This window comes from Anthonomus grandis, chromosome 4 (assembly GCF_022605725.1).
Source record: "Anthonomus grandis grandis chromosome 4, icAntGran1.3, whole genome shotgun sequence".
In the NCBI taxonomy this organism is placed as follows: domain Eukaryota; kingdom Metazoa; phylum Arthropoda; class Insecta; order Coleoptera; family Curculionidae; genus Anthonomus; species Anthonomus grandis.
In genome coordinates this window covers 4,749,006-4,768,863 of record NC_065549.1, presented here as the reverse complement: position 1 = coordinate 4,768,863, position 19,858 = coordinate 4,749,006, and the positions used below count along the sequence as shown (strand labels likewise).

The 19,858-nt window shown below is 32.2% G+C and overlaps 1 protein-coding gene across 1 annotated transcript in view; it reads left to right on the top strand.

The window, feature by feature from the left end:
• LOC126734830 (serine/threonine-protein kinase ATR) overlaps positions 1–19,858 on the top strand; it is a 76,157-nt gene that overhangs the window by 30,450 nt on the left and 25,849 nt on the right. The window contains exons 8-14 of the mRNA XM_050438590.1: positions 909–1,138; positions 1,199–1,430; positions 9,245–9,432; positions 9,492–9,633; positions 13,934–14,104; positions 14,158–14,392; positions 19,346–19,764. Coding sequence (XP_050294547.1) covers positions 909–1,138; positions 1,199–1,430; positions 9,245–9,432; positions 9,492–9,633; positions 13,934–14,104; positions 14,158–14,392; positions 19,346–19,764 — 1,617 coding nt within the window. The remainder of the gene's footprint in view (positions 1–908; positions 1,139–1,198; positions 1,431–9,244; positions 9,433–9,491; positions 9,634–13,933; positions 14,105–14,157; positions 14,393–19,345; positions 19,765–19,858) is intronic.

Sequence of the window (19,858 nt, the reverse complement as noted above, 5' to 3'; positions counted from 1 at the left end):
TTATATAAGGGACTGCAGCTTCCACCTCTTTCTATGAAAGATTTCCGACGAAGTATAATAGAAGGACTTGTAGCAGAAGCTCTGGTGGCTAGAAAAAGATCTGCTTCAAGTTTTGAAACTATTGCTATAAAGAAAAATAAACCGACACATCAACCTGAACGTGGTACTCGACGTCGATGTGCTAACTGTAGCACCAAAAAGAACCAAGTCAGAACGGAATGGGTTTGCAGCGTTTGCAACGTGCCTCTCTGCTTAACTAAAAATAAAACATGTTTTCAAGACTTTCATAGAAATAAATAAGAACGGGGCAGTGGTACATATATAGCACCAGTTGTTTTTTCACATTTATGTACAAAATAATAAGTAAAAATAAAAAATAAACAAAGTTACTAGTATTATTTATGTTCTTAAGTTATAGTTTACAGAAAAATAAACATAATAAGAAAAAAAAAATCTGTGCCCAAAAAAAGAATAAAAATTTTAAATTTGTTGCCCCTGAAAGAGTTAAGTTACAGGCATTTCGTTAATTGTTTAGAAAATAAATTGTTATTTTTAAAAATTGATTTTTTTCAACAAACTATGAAATTTTGGGAAAACCCTAAAATAGAGGTCTAATAAAATTACCTGAAGAATATGTATATTGCGGTGGTGTTTGAGTTATGTGCATTTTTTTGAATAAAAAAAATATTTAGAAAATTCAAATTTTTTTTTCCAAGCCTGTGTACAATTTTAGGAAAACGCCGAAATACGCATCCTCTAAAATCACCTGAAGAATCTATATACAATTTTCTCAATTACCTAATTCAGTTAGGGACATTTTGTGAAATTATTAAAAAAAAACTCTATGTAAACAAAACTGCTCTCCAGAACCCTATTATTTATCAACTAAACAACTTAATAAATCGTAGAACACCGACCGAGTGGCCTTAGCAATCCAGGAAATCCTCAACACGTACCAAATATCGCCGGACGAGTCGAAAACCCGCCATTTCATGTGGAACAAATTCTCTGAAGCCCAAAGGGACGTGATGACGCCCCTGTTATCGTCCAAATACATCTGCGTCGAAAAGTTCACGTGTTACCCCTGCCCTTTATACGGTACCAGTGACGGATCCACGTTCCAGTCATGGATTTACAAGTAAATTAACGTAATAATTTTTCATCAACATTTTAACGGTAATAATAATAATAATTCCAGTTGGACCTCGAGTTTGATCAACATTCTTGCCCCAGAAGAGAAATCGTTGCTCCAAAGCTGTCTGCCCAGCATGAAATTGGACAAACGGGTGTTGATGCACTTCCTGCCCTACATCTTGCTGCACTCTTTGCTGGAGGAGTTTAATATAAACGAGGAAAGGTGTTTTATCGAGTTCAACACGATTTTGGAGAGTTTTAATTCGAGGCGTACCATAAACGAGGCCATTTTAAATGTGAGTTTTCAAAAAAATATAATTACTTAATTAGTATATTCTTTGGAGACCTTGTTTTTCATTAACACACTGATACCCTAGAGTTAGTTTTTATATGAAGCTAATAAGAAAAGTGGGGTGTTTAGTACCATTCTTCCACTTGCCTTTACTTTCTTATTTTTATTAGATTTTTTTAAAATAAGTGATGGTTTATCTAATTTTTTTTGAAAAAATAAAATCTATATTGTTGTGGCGAATTTATAATTATTTACTTATTTTACTGGGTACTACGTCACTATTTTAGTAAAAATCACTTTAAGAATTACTATCTCATACGCTAAGTTATTGAAAAGAAGAATAAAATAGGCTTTTTTGCGTATTTAGAAGAAATATGGACCAAATAAGTCCAATAACTGTTAATTACAATAATTTACTTGAGGTATATTAGATTTGTTCACATGACCAGGTGCTAAAGTTTTATCTGTCGGCTTCTGAACCTGTCTTTTTTTACCCTAACTTTTTTTTATTTAAAATTAGAATTTATTACATAAAAAGACCAAATTGTAAACAACGTTTCGGTATTTAAATCTACTACTATTATCAAGATAAATAAAATAAATAAAATTAAATATATAAAACTACTTGTCTTTTTTGTTCTTTTCTGTCTTTTATCACAGTTTATAAATTACTTTTTCTTTTATTTTAATTTAACGTTTATTTTACTTTGATTGTTACTTTTTGAATAGTGTTTGGGTCATTAAAAATTGTGTTTTTCTGGCGTGGTCTGTCAAATTGCACCAGAAAAATATCACTTTACTTCTATCCTCTTCTTTTTCCTAAACTGAGATGAGGATATATAAATGAAAGAATTATATAAATAAAAATATAGAATTATATAAATTAAATATATAAAGAATTCAAAATTTCCCCTTTTTATTGTTTTTTCTAAATTATACTTATACTGGTTTTCGAGTTATGAGCCATTGTTAGGAAAAAGGTGAAAATTCTCCGAAAACAATTATTTTCTTTACACTCTCTAGGGGACTCTTTAAATTGTATTTATGGGCAACTTCTGAAATTAAAAAACAAATTACATTTTTTTTAACACCCTATTGGTTTTATGAAAAATCCCGAAATAGGTGTCCAGTGAAATATGCGTACAAATTTTTATAATTGTATTTGGCCTGGTTTTTGAATTGTGGGTAACTGTCGAAATTTAAAAAAAAAATACATTTTTTCATAAAATATTTTTTTTTTCAAACACCCTATAGATATTTTGAAAAAGTCTTAAATAGGTGTCTAGTCAAATTCTATAAGGAATCCTTGTACACATTTTCAAAATCATATTTTGCCTAGTTGTTGAGTTATAGGTATTTTCCGAAATTTAAAAAAAACTATTTTACAGTACAATTCCTCTTAACCGGTCACCTCGGGACTGCATACCTGGCCGATTAATCCGTAGTATACTTATATATGTGTACATAATACATATTATATTATGTTCATTATCTATGTTATGTACATATGTATATGTATTGAAGAGAGTATTACACATATATATGAACATAATAAATATAAAATAATGGAGAAATATTCTTTATATAGTTATGTATTTCAAATTTAAATACATGAAGGTGCTACATCAGCAAATATACATATGTATGTAACTTTAATATGTAATTATTTTTCGAAAAAGTCTGTGATTTTCTTCTATTTTTTAACCTTCAGTGAATTTCTGAATGCGATATCCCTCCATTTTCTAATCACCAAAACATCGAATGCTGTATTTTAATGCAAGTTCCATTACATTTTTGTCATCTTCATGAGAAATCGGTTTTTCCTCTTCAATGTCACTACTCTCATCATATTCCTCTGGTTCTTTGGTTGCTAAATCTATGATTTCTTCATCATTCAAAAATTCATTTTCAAGGTGATCGTCACAACTTATCATCCAATTTTCCACATCTTCTGGTTGCAATGCTTCGTTACCCGTTAACTTTTGAAGGTCTTGTAGAGTGGATTTGTTTTCTTCTTCTTCAGTCCCTGCAATATTCGAGATCGCAACTAGATTCTCAACATCTGGCCAAGTTTTCTCCAAGATTTAATAAACTTTGATAGGCAAGTTAACACTTTTTAAATGTTTTTTAACTCTTGGAACAAATTCTAACTTAAACCACTCTTTAAACAAGTCTGAATTCATCCACGCTGATTTTTGTGACTTATAGACCGGAAGGGACGATAGATTCAAGTTTTTGAATGCCCGTGGTTTAACAAACGGCCACTGTAATACGTTCTTTGTTCTTTTTAAAGCCAGAGGCAGACTATTCATGACTGCCTAGAAAAGTTTTTTCTGGTAACATTTTAATGTTTAGCCCGGTCTCGTCCATACTATAAACTTGTTCTGGTGATAATTCCTCTGTTTTAACCATTTCACCAAACTTAGTCTTGAATTCTGTCGCACCTGTAGTATCAGCTTTAGACAGTCTTTCTCCACTTACACGTGCGAAATGAATTCCGTGTCTTTTTTTCCATCGATTAAGCCAACCATCACTTGCCACAAATTCGCCTCCATAATTAATCTTCTGGTGGATAGCCAGAGCTTTTTCTTTCAAAATTGGGCCGCTAATCGGTGTACCTCTTCGACGTTCCTGAAGAAACCAGATCCACAAAGCTTCATCGACGACCCCGCAAATCGGTTTTTTTCTCGTACAACGGCTGCCCAGATTTTTATCAGATTCCATTTTCGAACAAAACTCCTCAATCGAATGCTTATCTCTTCGCCAGTCATTTACAGTGCTTTTTCCAACATTAAATTCTGCACAGATTTTCGCCACAGATTCGCACCATTATCAATCCGCTTTAACTTTTGCGCTTTGCACTCATTGTTAAGGAAATAGTTATGTTTTATACGTACCCACAGCAAGAACAAACCAAACTGATCAAAACGACGAAATAATCCTATCCAACATCGTTTATAGTTCAGTTCACAGGGATCTCCCCGTAAGGCTCCGCATCACGGCCATGCGAAAATATCATTTTAAGGGTTTAGAAATCCGGGTATAATTTGAAAACCGTTAGACTTTTTGACTCAATTTTTTTTTTATTTTATGGATAAAGGATCAACACATGTCTGTAATTATATGAAAGTCTGAGGATATGCCTAGAAATATATGAATTTGTTAATCAAACATTGTTGATCTTCAAACGCCATTTAAGAGTAATTATACATTTTAAATTAAGTTTAAACATAATTATAGACATCGACCAAACCTTTGTCTAAAGGCTAGTCAAATTTAAAAAAAAAAAAGTTAAACCATTGCTGAAATATTCGCGGATTTCGAGAGCCTTACAAGTGCATTTTTACTAGCAGCGACGTGGCGGCCTCTGCTGATTATGTGAGTACTTGATACTTGATGAGATGGGTGGTTTTCAGGTTCGTATTCTAAATATTTTATTTAAATTTAAATATAAGAGTCATATTGGAATCAGATCTATATGTTAGTAAAGGCATATTTGAATCAACTAGGTACCCACTATTTTTTAAGGAAAAAGTTGTGCTCGTGTTTTGATTAATCATAATGACTTTATGAAAATGGCAGTAAATTAATTTAATAAATGTATTAAATTAATTAATTACGCTGAGAATAAAAATTCAGATTACTAAAGCCTATTAAATTAAATCAACACTATTATTAAAATAGCCTAAAAAAAACAGGATTGTTATTATTCCAGTTTTCTATCAATCTCTCTTAAATTCCAAATTTCTTGGATGGTAAAAATTATACGAATTTAAGGGTTTTATTCTCTATTTGGCAATTCTTAAAAAGGAAGTGATTTGAAAAAAAGGAACTTATTGTAGTGATTAGGAATATTTAGGAATAGAATAATATACGGGGTGACAATTTAAAAACTTGAAATGACCATTTATATTGGGAACGAAAAACTGGAATAAAAAAACGCTCAAAACGGTTCCTATAACACGAAGGGGGAACAAAAAGAAGCATATTATCCCACCCTTATCTGCACCCCTTGGACAGGGTGAGATACACCCCTGAAATCTTAAATAGAAAGGGGGGTCGAATAATAGATCATCTTGAAGCTTTTGAAAAATGCTTTCCAATGATACCATAGAAAGCCACATTTCAGGAAATTGATGTCACTCGACTCCCCTTTCTATTTTAGATTTTAGGGGTGTATGTCACCCTGTCCAAGGGGTTGCAGATAAGGGTGGGATAATATGCTTGTTTTGTTCCTCTTTCGTTTTATAGAAACTCATTTGGGCGTTTTTTTATTCCAGTTTTTCGTTCCTAATATATGGCCATTTTAAGTTTTTAAATTGTCACCCTGAATATGTGATACTTTATTATATTTTATTGAGAAAGAGAACTTGCTTTTTAGGTAAAATCACTATTTAATAGTTTGTGTCGATCTACTGTGTATCGCAATTAGGTGGTTCGCCCTTGTTTAATTTTTAGTTTTTTGTTTCTTTTTTTGTGACAATGGTTCGAAAATTGCTTTAAATGATACCACTAACAATACTTTTCTGTTTATTTTGGTAGAAAATAACATTTGAAGAACAACATTCTTGCGTGTTTTTGATATCTTTATTCTTACAAAATTAATACCCACATCATGCTTTTTTTAAATATTTGACTTTTAATCTAGGTAAAAAAATAAAAACTATAAGCTGGCATACAATGTTCTCTTTGACTGTTCACAATTTTTGTTTCATACCTACCTACCTACTTGCTTGACTCCATTGTTATACCTTCTTCTTATTTTAATATCCAATTCAAATAGATACTTTGAATAAGAGTTTTTATGGTAAATTTTTTCGATTTGGTATAATTGTAAAATGTGATGATAATGAAAATAAAGACCAATATCTACAAGCTCAGGTAAATAACATATAACAATTTCTTTTTCATATTTTCGCAGAATACATCGTTTTTTAAAATAATTTCCTTTTTAATGCCCAAAGATGTCCAAACTGCAAAGCAGCAGTAGGATCTCCCAGTTACCAACAATTGGCCTTGTATTTGGTAAAACCATTTGTGGTTTTTATTAGTTTCTCCGTTTTTCTTCCAAAATGATATTTTTCTTTGCATTATCGCATCTTCAGGGGTGAGATTTTTAGCACTAAAGGGGCATTTGATTTCAACAATCCCCTTCTTCCCAATAAGGCCATCGGGAGTCGCTGCCAAGAATGAAATATTTTCGCTTACAAACAAGCCACATATCTTCTCATCAATGTTTCTAAAACATTGATTGCCCGTTTTTCATTTTGTTTGCCCCACTCAATGCTAGCAGAATGAATTGTTTTTGGGTACAGAAGTTGTTCCACGAGCTTTTTTGTATCGCCGTTGCTTCTGGCACTAAATTTAGAGCAAATTGCATAGTAATTTGATGCCGTAAGACGCTTTCTTCGCTCTAAGTGCCACAAATCAGATTGGCTCTGTTCCTTTGTGAGCTTTTCAATAAATTTGATTTCTTCTGCATTTTTTTAAAACTAGCTAGAAAATCTTCTTTTTCTTTTTGCAACTCCTCAGGTGTTAGATCAGGCTTTTGACATTGATCACCGTAACTGCTATTAAGTCCAGACTTCTCTTTGGCTTGGAATACAGCTGTATAAACATTTTTCCCTAGTTGAGTGGATCTAAATAAACAAAACAATATTTGATCAAATAAATTTGTTTTTTTTTATTTATTAGTACCAGATAAACCCAACCAGGACCCAACCCAACTCTCATTTGAAATTATCTAGGTAGTTTGTCCCTCATAATCTTCTAAAAAGAACCCAGAGCTCTATTACACAACACACGCTCTATTTTAATTAAATAAAATTCCTGAAATATATTTCCTGCTTTTTTTATTGGTTCTTCTCTAAATGAACAATGCGCACGTCATGATTCTGCCAACATAGTGCTTTGGTGCGGATCGTACTTTTTTTTATTTCTTACCAAAGAGCAATGGTAATTTAAACGCACATTAAAAATTATAATTATGCAAACAAAAAACATTGTAATTACATATATACTTACAATCTGTCCTTTTTTCAGACCTGGACGTTTTCTAACTGCATTTAACCTAAGTCGGCCTTAAAAATCCTTTCCTTTTAGCATCCATATTTTACAAGTATTTAAAAAAAAATACTAGTGAAAACACAGGAACACTTTTCAGTTTTTCAGTATGTAACCACCAAAGTAAAATGCAAAAAATGATCGCAACGAAACCACACGGCTACATCCCGGAACTATCACGCACTAAACAAAAAAAAACCCAAAATGCATATATAATAGCAATATTAGGTAGTAATGCAGGTATATAATTATACTTGCATAACCTGCACCAAATTTATGAAGGCCAACCCTGAAATTACATCGGATCCCGGCGTAAGAGGATGACTGAAATTTTATCAACTGTTCTAAAATAGACATATATTATTACCGCGTCTCTCACCGCTGCCCCTCAGCTGTGTGGCTAGAAGATAGGTAGCGGAGCCGTAATAACGGGGAAATCCCAGCCGAATCGCCTCGCCGGTGAATTTCTTGGAAAATATTGCGTTGCGTTCGGCTGTTGTAAACAGGCCGGTTAATCCGTCGACCGGTTAATGCGAAGCCGGTTAAGAGGAATTATACTGTATAGATTTTTTTTTTAAATCCTGAAATATGTAGGTCAAATTTTATAAAGAATATTTGTAAAAATCTTCAAAAATATATTTTGCCTGACTTTTGAATTATGGACAATTTTTGAAATTTAAAATTTAAAAAAAAATAAAGAAGCTATTTGTTTAAAACCCTGTAGAATAGGTGTCTTTTCAGATTTTATAGGGAATATTAGTACAAATTCTTCTGAAAATCGAAATTTAAAATTAAAAAAAAAATTGTCAACGCCCCTATAGATTTTTTTAAAAATCGTAAAATACGTGTCCAATAAAATTAGTTTTGACTTTTTTTAAATGCCTGACAACAACAGAGCTACAGGAGATCACTGAAAATTAATTTTTTTTTCAAAATCACCCTGTAGCACAAAAACTAAGATAGCTATGGCAAATTTGATTAGTGCATCTTTAATTTCATTAAAAAGTAGCAGGGTACCACGAAAACCGCATCTCTTTATCTCTTTTTATAACCGAAAAAACCGGAAACTGGTCATTAATTTAATACAGACGACAATTTTAAAGTTTTGCATAACCTAAATAAAAGCAAAAAATTAAATATATTAAAAAATCTAGAAATAGCAAAACTAGAAATAAATACACAAGTTAATTGTCTGAACGAACCTATCAGACTATAGTTTACCACATTCCTGTGAATTTATTGTTTTTTAAAATGTTCAGTTAGCCGCGTTTAATCCTAGATGTCTCTATTTGTCCATATGGAATTTTCAAAAACCAAAATCCGTTATTGTTTCTAAATATACGGACGGTGATTGTGATGAGATGTTTTTAGATTAATGTATTGTAATGTTATGTGTGCGCCGTTGTTTTTAACCTTTTTATGGACATTTTATGATAATATCATGTAAGTTTTACTACTATGTTTTTAATGAATTTATTAGTTCAATAACACCCTTTTATATTTTACTATGTAAGTAGTAACCTTTTCCCTTGACAATGGTTTAACAACCGAAACACGTCGGGATTTTTGAAATAAAGATTCCGAACTAAACAGGACTCTTCGCCTATTATTTTGCTTTGCATAATGGTACTTCAACCCTGAAGAAATCTATGGTAGTAATCTCTTTTAAATGTCTCGTGTAACAACAATATTTAATTAAACTTAAAATCTCCCAGTAAAGTTTGACCACAACAGTAACGATATTTCTTCATCTAGAACCGCCCAATTCCTTCTCCGGTAATCAAAGCGACCGCCAAAGAAGTGGTGGTCGAGGAAGAGAAACAAGCGAAGTGCACCAAAGTGGTTTTCATCCTGCTGGACTTCCTGGACCGATGGCTCCGAGAGTGGCTCTGGCAAAAAGGTCCCCACGCCAGTTTGGATAAGAATTATCAAACGATTCGCAAGTAGTAATTCCTCAATCTTAAAGGACTTACTGTCTTTTATACTGTGTTTTTCTTTAAAGATTTATGAAGAAGTTTTGCAAACTGGACCTGGCCAAGTGCAACTATAAATGCGGAGAATATCCGAGGGCGCTGATGTACCTCGAGGACTATATCACCGAGAATCCCAACGAAATGTCCGCAAATTTACAATTTTTAGGCGAAGTAAGTAATGTACCATCATATGGATATTTACACCAAAAAGTATCGGGATCGTTGATTTTGACACCATAAAAAAAATCTGTGCAATCGAGTCAAAAATCATTAATTTCCATATAGTTTTTTAAATGGTTGGGAAATGTTAATTAGATTTATTTTATATTATAGCAGGGTCGTTTAAAATTAATTATACATCTTTTATGTACAAAAACTATTTTATTAAGTGGACCACTCGGTTTTTTTATTAAATATGCTATAAGATTACTTTAATTTGGTTTGGACATATTCTCATGTCACATTTTTAAAAAAAAAAAAACATTATAGATATGCCAACTTAAGTGGACAAAATAAATTCCGAAATCTTGATTGGACAGGATTGAAGACACTTACAGAAAATATTCTTCTGAATATCTTTCTTTTTATTTTAGGAAAATATCCCTATTAGTTTCCGAGATTTTGGACTTAAAAGTGAGCAGTTACCTTCAGTTCAGACCTCAGATGTCATTACTAAAAAATGCAAATTATTCAAAAATTCTTCACTGGACTGCTTTGAACCTCAAATATTATTTATAGTGAATATTCTTATGAATAATATTCTTTTTATTTTATATGAATATTCTAAGTAGTTCTCGAGATGTTGGACTATAAAGTAGGCGTATATTTTTGGACTAGGCCCTTAGACGCCTCTGCTTAATAAGCTAAATAATTCGAACATTTTTCACTGCACTACTTTGAACCCTAAACATCACTTCTAGAGAATATTCTTTTGAATATCGTGCTTTTTATTTCATCAAAATATTCCCACTAATTATCGGGATTTCGAGTTTTAAAGTGAATGGCTATCTTCAGGTCAGAACTTTAGACACCACTATTGAAAAAAAAAAATAACTCTAAATCTTCGTTAAACTGCTTTAAGGTCTAAACATTATTTATAGAGAATATTCTTGTAAATATGCTTTTTATTTTAAAAGAATATTCCAACTACTTTTCTTGTTGGACTTTGGAAAAATTGTTGGACTTAGATAATTCCAAAATTTCACAAAAATTTTTTTTTCTTTTTCAAACATTTTCAACATGTAGAACTCAAAAAAGCGTACAAAAATGATGCATGCATTTTTTTTTAATATCGTGATCGAGATACAGCGCATTTATTTCCAAAAATCGTCATTCTTCCTTTTTTGGATGATTTTTGGCTTATTTAAAACATTTTTGGATTCTATTTCTTACGAAAACTCTTCAATTTAAAGAAAAATTAAAATAGAACTCAATTTCAAACTCTTCAGAACTCTTTTTCAAATTTTGAATTATAGAACTCAAAAAAGCGTACAAAAATGATGCATGCATTTTTTTTTAATATCTCGTTATCGAGATACAGCGCATTTATTTCCAAAAATCGTCGTTCTTCCCTTCTTGGATGATTTTTGGCTTATTTAAAACATTTTTGGATTCTATTTCTTACGAAAACTCTTCAATTTAAAGAATAATTTCTAAGACAAAAAAGTTTAGAATATAATTGTCGATAATTACTACCCGTATAGGGCGATGTACATGCAATAACACACAAGATAGAAAATCTTTAAATTCGCTTAAGAAATATTCAGTTTCAGGTAAGTACATAATGTAAAACATTTGTCAAGACTAAAGTCGTCAAGGAAAATTATCAAGACAATCAATAGGATTACCGATATTCATATAAACTTTTAAATCGTTAGCATACAATAAATAATTAGAATTTTTAAAATACATACTTTTTTTTAAATCTTTATCCAGGTAAAAATTTCTAAGACGTCACTACTGAAAAATAGAAATAATTCAAAAATTCTTCACTGGACTGCCTTAAACTATATCTATTTACAAAAATGGCAAAAAGGAGGTTAAACAATAATGTTAAAAAGATACAGGTTTAACCCCATGTGTAAAGTAAATTACAAAACTCAAAAGAAAAAAAAACAAAATAATAAGTCTAAATTATCTATAAATATACATATTTACAAAATAATACCATATTATCTATATTACTCATAACACAATCCTATACTACTCCACACACACGCCATACACATACATATATGTATATTGACATTACTAGTGTAATGACAACTACTATAGCAATACAATAACGCTCAGTGCCAAATAAATGCGATAAAAATTTAACAGGGAAACATTCTATTCTTGTAAAAATTTCTTATAAAAAAACTTAAATCCGCCTAATGATAATTTATTGAATCTTTCAGGAATTTGGTTATATATTATATATTAAATGAAAAAGATCGTTCGTAAAAAGACGTTGTGTGTAGCGGCGGAGAGATATAATCCTCTATGCCTTAAATTTAAGGAATGAACATCCGTTCGGAATCGAATTTTGTTTGTCAAATACGAGGGACAATTGAATGAATGAATTACCGAATGAAACAAACTTGCAGCATGTAACTTCCTTCGACATTCCATAGAGAGCCATTTGGTTTCACGCAGTTTGTAGCTTACCGGTTCGCGGCGACGAATACCGTATATAAATCGTAAACAAGATTTTTGAACCCGTTGTTTGATCCAAGCATGGCCCATACACTACGTCAGCAAAATTAAAATGACTCAGCACTAGTGCATCACATAAGTTTATTTTTTGTGATATTGAAAGTAAATGCCTAGATGGAAACAACCTTTTTAAATTTACATAGCCTAATTGAATACATTTACTTACATGCTGTTTGTATTGAAGGTTGGTGTCAATATAAAGCCCTAAATTACGAGAACAATCAGAATGCGGAAGTTGTTCCGCAACAGCCATTAAAATTAGATCTTCTTTAAGTGCTCTCCGATCCTTACCAAAAATTAAAAAGTTTGATTTTAATGCATTTATTACTAAATTATGTTTAATAGAAATACTAATCAATCGTTCCAGATCGTTATTAATTTTGCTGGTAGCACTTTGTTTTTGCTTAGGAAAAAATTAAAAATATAGTTGTGTATCATCTGCATACAAATGAGCTTTGCAATGTTTTAGGCAACTAGTAAGGTTACAAGTATAAATGCAAAACAAAATTGGCCCCAGGAATTTATAGTGAATCTTCCAATGAATATCATTCTTATTATTTTATTAGGATATTTCAACTAGTTTTCCAGATGTTGGACTGTAAAATGTGCGGATATTTTTAGACACGGCCTTAGATACCCCTGCTTAAAAAGTTAAATAATTCTAAAACTCTTGATTGCACTGCTTTGACTTCTAAACAGCCGCATTTATCGAGAATATTCTTGTCGATATCGTGCTTTTTATTTCACGAAAATATTCCCATTAACTTTCGAGATTTTCGGCTTTAGAATGAGTGTTTACTTTCAGATCAGAACTTTAGACCCCACTACTGAAAAAGGCAAATAACTCTGTAAATCTTCATTAAACTGCTTTAAGGTTTAACCAATATTTATAGAGAATATTCTTGCGAATATCAGGCATTTTATTTTATAAGAATATTCCCAACAACAACTTTAAACCTTAGACAATATTTACAACTTTCTCTGCTATCTAGAGATGTTAAGTGAAAAAAAAACATCCGTTTTTTTTGTTTTGATTTTCATTGTTTTTGTCAAATGGCTTTTTTCACATTTTATGTTTTTTTAAATTTAGTAGTTTCTTTTACTAATGCATAGTTTTTACTAGTCCTTTGCAAGGAAAACAACTTATTTCAGTAACAAAATATAGAGAAAAAGTAAATTATTGCTTTATTTTCTAGTAATAACAGAAACATTGAATGATAAAATAACACGCATTATATATTTTACTTTTTCGGGAATGTAAGTTAAATTATAACAAATATCGAACAAATCTAAAGCCAATTAATTATTTTTGAAATGGGAAAAACAAGAGAACATGACAAATAAAGCCTTTTAAATTTTATTTATTTAAATATAGGTTATTTGATTATGGGATAGCCGGATAGTCCTGTATAATGTTACTGTATCAATAGTATGGATTATGCTAATTGTAAATTGATGTAATTCATGTATATTTATCAGATGAGACACTTTCCCTTTTAAAATACTTCTCTAAGTAGAAGGTCTCTAAGTAGAAACCCGAGAAACTCTTCCTCAGATCCAGATGAACATATCAACCTATCCATGTCTCTCTATCCATCTCCATATTCCCTTTGGTACTCCATTTTCCAATAATTTCCAGTTGTGGCTTATAGAAAGTACTTGTGAACGGACATTTCCCGTTCACAAGCCATAAGTATATATAGCAGCTAAAAAAAACGCGCCCTTTTTGCATTTCTTTAATTATCAAGCTTCATAGAGTGATATTTTTATTCAGATTTATGCCCAATTGGACGAGCCTGATGGGGTCCTGGGCGTAGAACCCTTACAGCAAGAGGAACCCTCCCTAGAGCAAAAACTACTCGCGCTAGAAGTCTCCGGAAAACTAAACGACGCGGTGGCCATCTACGAAAGGATGCCCAGACCGTTAAAACTCCAACACATACAAGTAAAACTTGAAAAACTGTCCTATCCCATAAACATAACATTGCATTCGCTTAGGGTTTATTACAATGTTATTTGGACCTGGACAAGTTGAATACGGCCCTGTATTCGGCCGAGGGAGCCCTGGAACTGCAGCCCGAGTTCAGCGATATGCTGTTCGAAATGCAAGCGGAGGCGTTATGGAGACTCGGCTCTTATGACGATCTGGATAATTTGCTGTCCAAGCCGGGAGTGGCAGATGCGAGAGGTTGGGGTGTCCAGGTCGGCAGGAGCTTAATATGCATCAAAAATGGTTAATCAGTTAATTTTATTATTTATTTATTTATTTATTAATACAGCATCAACAGTCTAATAGCCAATTACAGATACCGAAATTACCTATAACTAATAAATTCAAAATAATCAGAAGCACTAAGTAAACAATACAAAATCCTGCATCTCAGTAGCATACAACCTATCATTTATAATTCTAGTAAAACTTTCTAAGTTTATCAAATCTATGTCCAAGTCACTATGAATATTAAAAGAATTGCCCATTTTATATATTGGTGAACTTTTAAAAATATTTGTCCTTGGAAAATCTAAATTGAAAGTCTTTCTTTGTCTAGTGTTCCCAACATTGATAAATAATGGAAGCATTGAAAGTATTTCTGGAGAGTTAATTTTATTTATTAAGATTTTATACATATACACAAGGCAGATTTTTTGGTGTCTATTCTCCAGGGAGAGCCTATTAAATTCCTGCAATAACAATAAATGGTTATAGCCCTGACTTGGATAATATCCATACTTTTTGAAAAACATTTACGTTGTACACGTTCTATAGTTTTAGTCCACACCTCATATTGTGGCGACCATATAATGCTACCATACTCCAATACTGGCAACACCAGACTGTCAAACAATTTTAGACAACACTAAAACCCTTGGTAGACCTGACGATAAATCCCATTGTTCTATGTGCTTTATTTACAAACTCAACAATGTTGTCTGTAAAAGTCAAATTACAGTCCGCAATAATACCCAAGCCTTTCTCATGCTTACGGTCTTGTACTGGTGTATCATTAATGCTATACATAATATTTAAACACATTTTTATTGAGAGTTAGAGCCATAGAACAACATTTTTTTCATTAAAACTAAAATCATTTAAGTTACACCAGTCTACAACACTTCAACACACAATTCTCTAGTGTACTAATTTAGATATACATTTTAAAGTCATTAGCAAAACATAAGGCCCTTGAACTACTATAGCATACAATATAGCATTTATTGCAAATAAAAATAATAGCAGTCCCAAATTGGATCCTTGGGAAACCCCAGAGGTACTAGTATAAATATTAGACTTTGCACCCCTGACTTCAACATATTGCTGCGTATCGGTTAAATTTTATAGAGCAAATTTTCAACCGCTTGGATGCACAGAACCACTCAACTGTCTAAAGTTAAAGATACAATTTTGGGTTTACTGCCGAAAGTAATAAAAGTCAGGGTTCAGCTGCCTGGAATCATGACAATCAATATTAAGTAAAAACCACATTGTTTAAATCAACTGCATTAAAAATGAGAGTAAAATTGGTGAAAAGATCAACTGCTCAAAACTTAATACCAAAAGTCGACTGCTTGATACTAAAGAGAATAATTTACAAATTTTCTAGAAAAAAAATGTGCATCAATAAAAATACTGTACACAGAAACCAGATATCAAATCAAAAGCAAAATGTTTTTGTTTGTTAAATATTTAAGAAACAACATTAGTAAAATAAACAAATAAGGACTTACACCGCGATTTTTCAAACCGATCCACAAGATATGCATCATAAAGTAATAGATCGGCCTTTAGCATCTCAAGATATTCTTCAAACTATTTGTCTAACTCTCCATTGTTCAGATGCGCCCGTAGTTTTAATAATTTTCAACTAATTTGAATAATGATATATTTTTCTCCAGTATGGTTTCATTTAAGTAATGCATACTTAAGAAATTCTACCTAATTTCGCAAAGAACGATAAATATTGTCCTATTTTTCTTATTGTCATTATTCATATGTATATATACTTCTTTATTGTTTGTAAGAGATACTATTAAATAGGTTAGTTAGGTTTATATTACTTGGTATATTTGTTAGGTTTGGTGAAAATGTAATGTTTGGCAAAGGGCTTACTTGTATTTAAATTCATAACATATTTTGTGCTTTCCTGTTATTGGATTGCTTAGTCTATCTGTAGGAGAGCCTATCTGTACTTGTAAAAAAAAGTATAACTGAGTTACATGAAAATTTTGTCAACCAAGGTCCAAAGCCCACCAGATTTGAGGATTTTGGAGTTCATATTGCATCACCAGAGTTTTTACACATTATCCGACATTTTTGAGCATAGAATCTTTCTGGCTCAGAATATTTGTTAGATTTCTTCGAAGCAGTTGAATCCATTGTTAATTCACTTAATATGAGTTGACTGCCTGAAAGGTATAAGTGTGATGCAGACTTTTAAAGCTAAACTTAAACAAATTAACAACTCATTCAAAGTCGTTTGAAGGCGGAATACAAAGGCATTGAATTAATAACCAATAATTATTATTGACCAGTCTGTAACAGTCAGGGAATGAAACGAAGCATGACCGGGCTTTAAGAAATCCACGCCAAGGGATAGGGCACCACGGTGGCAAGGAGCAAGATATTAGGCTTGACGATAGGGCAGTGATATTGTCAATTAAAAAAAAATACAATTTAAAGGTAATCAGCAACTTATTAACAGCTCATCTGGTCAACTAGCAATTGATTTTTTATCTACCTAGATCTAAAATTTGTACATAGATAAATGTTTTACGCTATTTGAAAGCTTATTCCATAACTGAACTGCAGCAAAATTAAAAGATTTTTGAAAGTTACACGTTTTATGATGAGGTATTTTGTAATTATTTTGAAATCTAGAATTAAATGAGTGTTCCTGCGTATTAAAAAGTCGCTTTAAATAGAGTGGTTCACCTGCTTTAATAATTCTGCGAATAAGGCAAAGTGTATGGTATTGACGTCTGCTAGCCATTGACAAAATTGAAAATTTACTTAGGCATGGAGTTATATGATTAAGAAAAGCGTATACATGTATTCTAGATTTTTTGTATAGACTTGGAATTTTTTACTGTAATTGCACTATTGTACAGGGTGGCCAGATAAGAATGCAAAGTGCTGTATTTTGGAAACTATTCGTCGTAGAGACTTGCGGTAAAAAATGTTATTACTAAAGTGGCCAAAAAAATTCCGTGGAAAATATTTTCAGATTTCCAAGATGGTTGCCAGGGAACGTAACCGCCATCTTAAACTTTTTAAGTAATTTTTCACTGAAATCTACCCAGTAAATGTTACCAAAAAATATATGCTTTTTAAAGCTCAGCTTTACTCGAGTAATTTTTGTTTAACACTTTGTGACGTATCTATTCAAATAAAGTGGTAGAGGGGAATTCAATGTTTTTTTTAAATAAAAAGCTGTAACTCCCTAAACGACTGAACGGATATTAACAAACTTGGACTCATTGAAAAAAACATTTATTGCTTCATCAAATCGGTCTTATCTGTGATATGTCTAATTCTTAGTAATGCCGCTAGAGCCCGTTTTTTGATCTAATAACAGAAAATGGCAAAATTCTCTAAAAAATTAAATGCAATAATATGATTTTTTTCATAAAAAGATAGTAAAATGATAGCTAAATAGGCCAGTGAAAACCGTATCTCGATATCTTATTCGTAGCCTGAAATATCGAAGAAAGAATATTTAGTTATCATATAATTTTAATAAGACACTATTACACCTTTTTTTTGTTAAAAAAATAATAATAAATAGAGGGTTTTTTTGACATGGAATCCAACCCTGGGGTGTATATCTGATACCAATTTTAAGCCTTTTATCCCTTGATGATGGACACTACTGTGTCCGACACATGTCGGAAATTTTAAAAAACTGAATATTTAATAAATAAGTGCAGGACTTTCATTTTACCTTAAAAATCTTTAAATTTGGTTGCTCTTGGATCTTGACTTACAAAATTGCGTCCAACTAGGAAAGCTCTTGAACTACAAGAATCGCTCTTATATGAAATTATTGGGTAAGAAACGCCCTTTCTTGGCCTAAAACCCTTTCAGGAATATTCCAATTATTTCACGAAATTATTCACAAGATAGTATAAAGAGTTCCTAAAAAAAACTGCAAAAAAATAGCCCAGCTAAAATTGCTTTGACTACGTTAATTCTCAACGCAAAATCACGTTTTTACCCTCAAATTCATCCTCAGGAACTTTTTTATATTCGTTTAAGAAAATCGTGAAAATATGTTTAATGTCTTGGAAGGTATGCCTAAAAATGTTAAATTTGGACCTCTTGGACATGGATTAACAAAACTGGGTCTAACTAACAAAGTTTTTAAGCTACAAGAATCGTTTTCATATGAAATTATTGGGTAACAAACGCTCTTTCTTGGCCTAAAACCCTTTCAAGAATATTCCAATTATTTCATGAAATTATGCACAAGATAGTAAAGAGTTCATAAAAAAAACTGCAAAAAAATGGCCCAGTTAAAACTGCTTTGACTACCTTAATTCTCAACAGAGAATCACGTTTTTACTCCCAAATTCATCCTCAGGAACTTTTTTATATTCGTGTAAGAAATCGTGAAAATATGTTTAATGCCTTGGAAGGTATGCCTAAAAATGTTAAATTTGGACCTCTTGGACATTGATTGACAAAACTGGGTCTAACTAAGAAAGTTTTTGAGCTACAAGAATCGTTCTTATATGAAATTATTGGGTAATAAACGCCCTTTCTTGGCCTAAAACCCTTTTAAGAATATTCCAATTATTTCATGAAATTATCCATAAGATAGTAAAAAGTTCTTAAAAAAAAACTGCAAAAAATGCCTCAGCTAAAGCTGCTTTGACTACCTTAATTCTCAACACAGAATCACGTTTTTACTCCCAACTTCATCCTCAAGAACTTCCTGATATTCGTGTAAAAAAATCGTAAAAATATGTTTATTGGCTTGAAAGATATGCCCAAAAATGTCAAATTTGGCACCTCTTGGACCTTGACTGACAAAACTGGGTCTAACTAAGAAAGTTTTTGAGCTCAAGAATCGTTTTTATATGAAATTATTGAGTAAGGAACGCTCTTTCTTGGAGAATATCATATTTAAATCGTGAAAATATTCTCAAAAAAGTGTCCTATAAACCTTAACAAAACCATAAATTTCAGACCAACGCGACGAGTTCAAAGAACTAATCGAATCCCTGAAAAAACAACAAGTGGAATCGTTCGGAGCGACCAGTTTGGAGGAAGGGGCGTACCATCACGGGTACGGCTACATCACCCGCCTCCACTGCCTGAACGAGCTCGAACAACTGGAGAAAACCCTCAACGATCTCTTCTTGAAACCGAACGATTCCAACTATGCCGAGACGATCATGACGCATCTGTCGAAAGAGTGGCAATTGCGGATCAAAGTGGTGCAAGAGAGCGTCAGGATAATGGAACCGTTGCTCTGTATCCGGAGGGTGGCCCTCAGTTTGGCCAGGAACATATCGGAGAAGAAAGCGCCGCAGGCTTTGCCCTATTTCGATAATTTGTTGGGCGAAATGTGGCTGCAGAGCGTTAATGTTGCCCGGTCCGCTGGGGTAAGAGTTTTATTCACAGAAGCGTTTAATCTGGTCTTAAGTTTATCGCTGTTGCACTCACTAACTTGTCACGTATGTTTGTCACTTTTAGGCA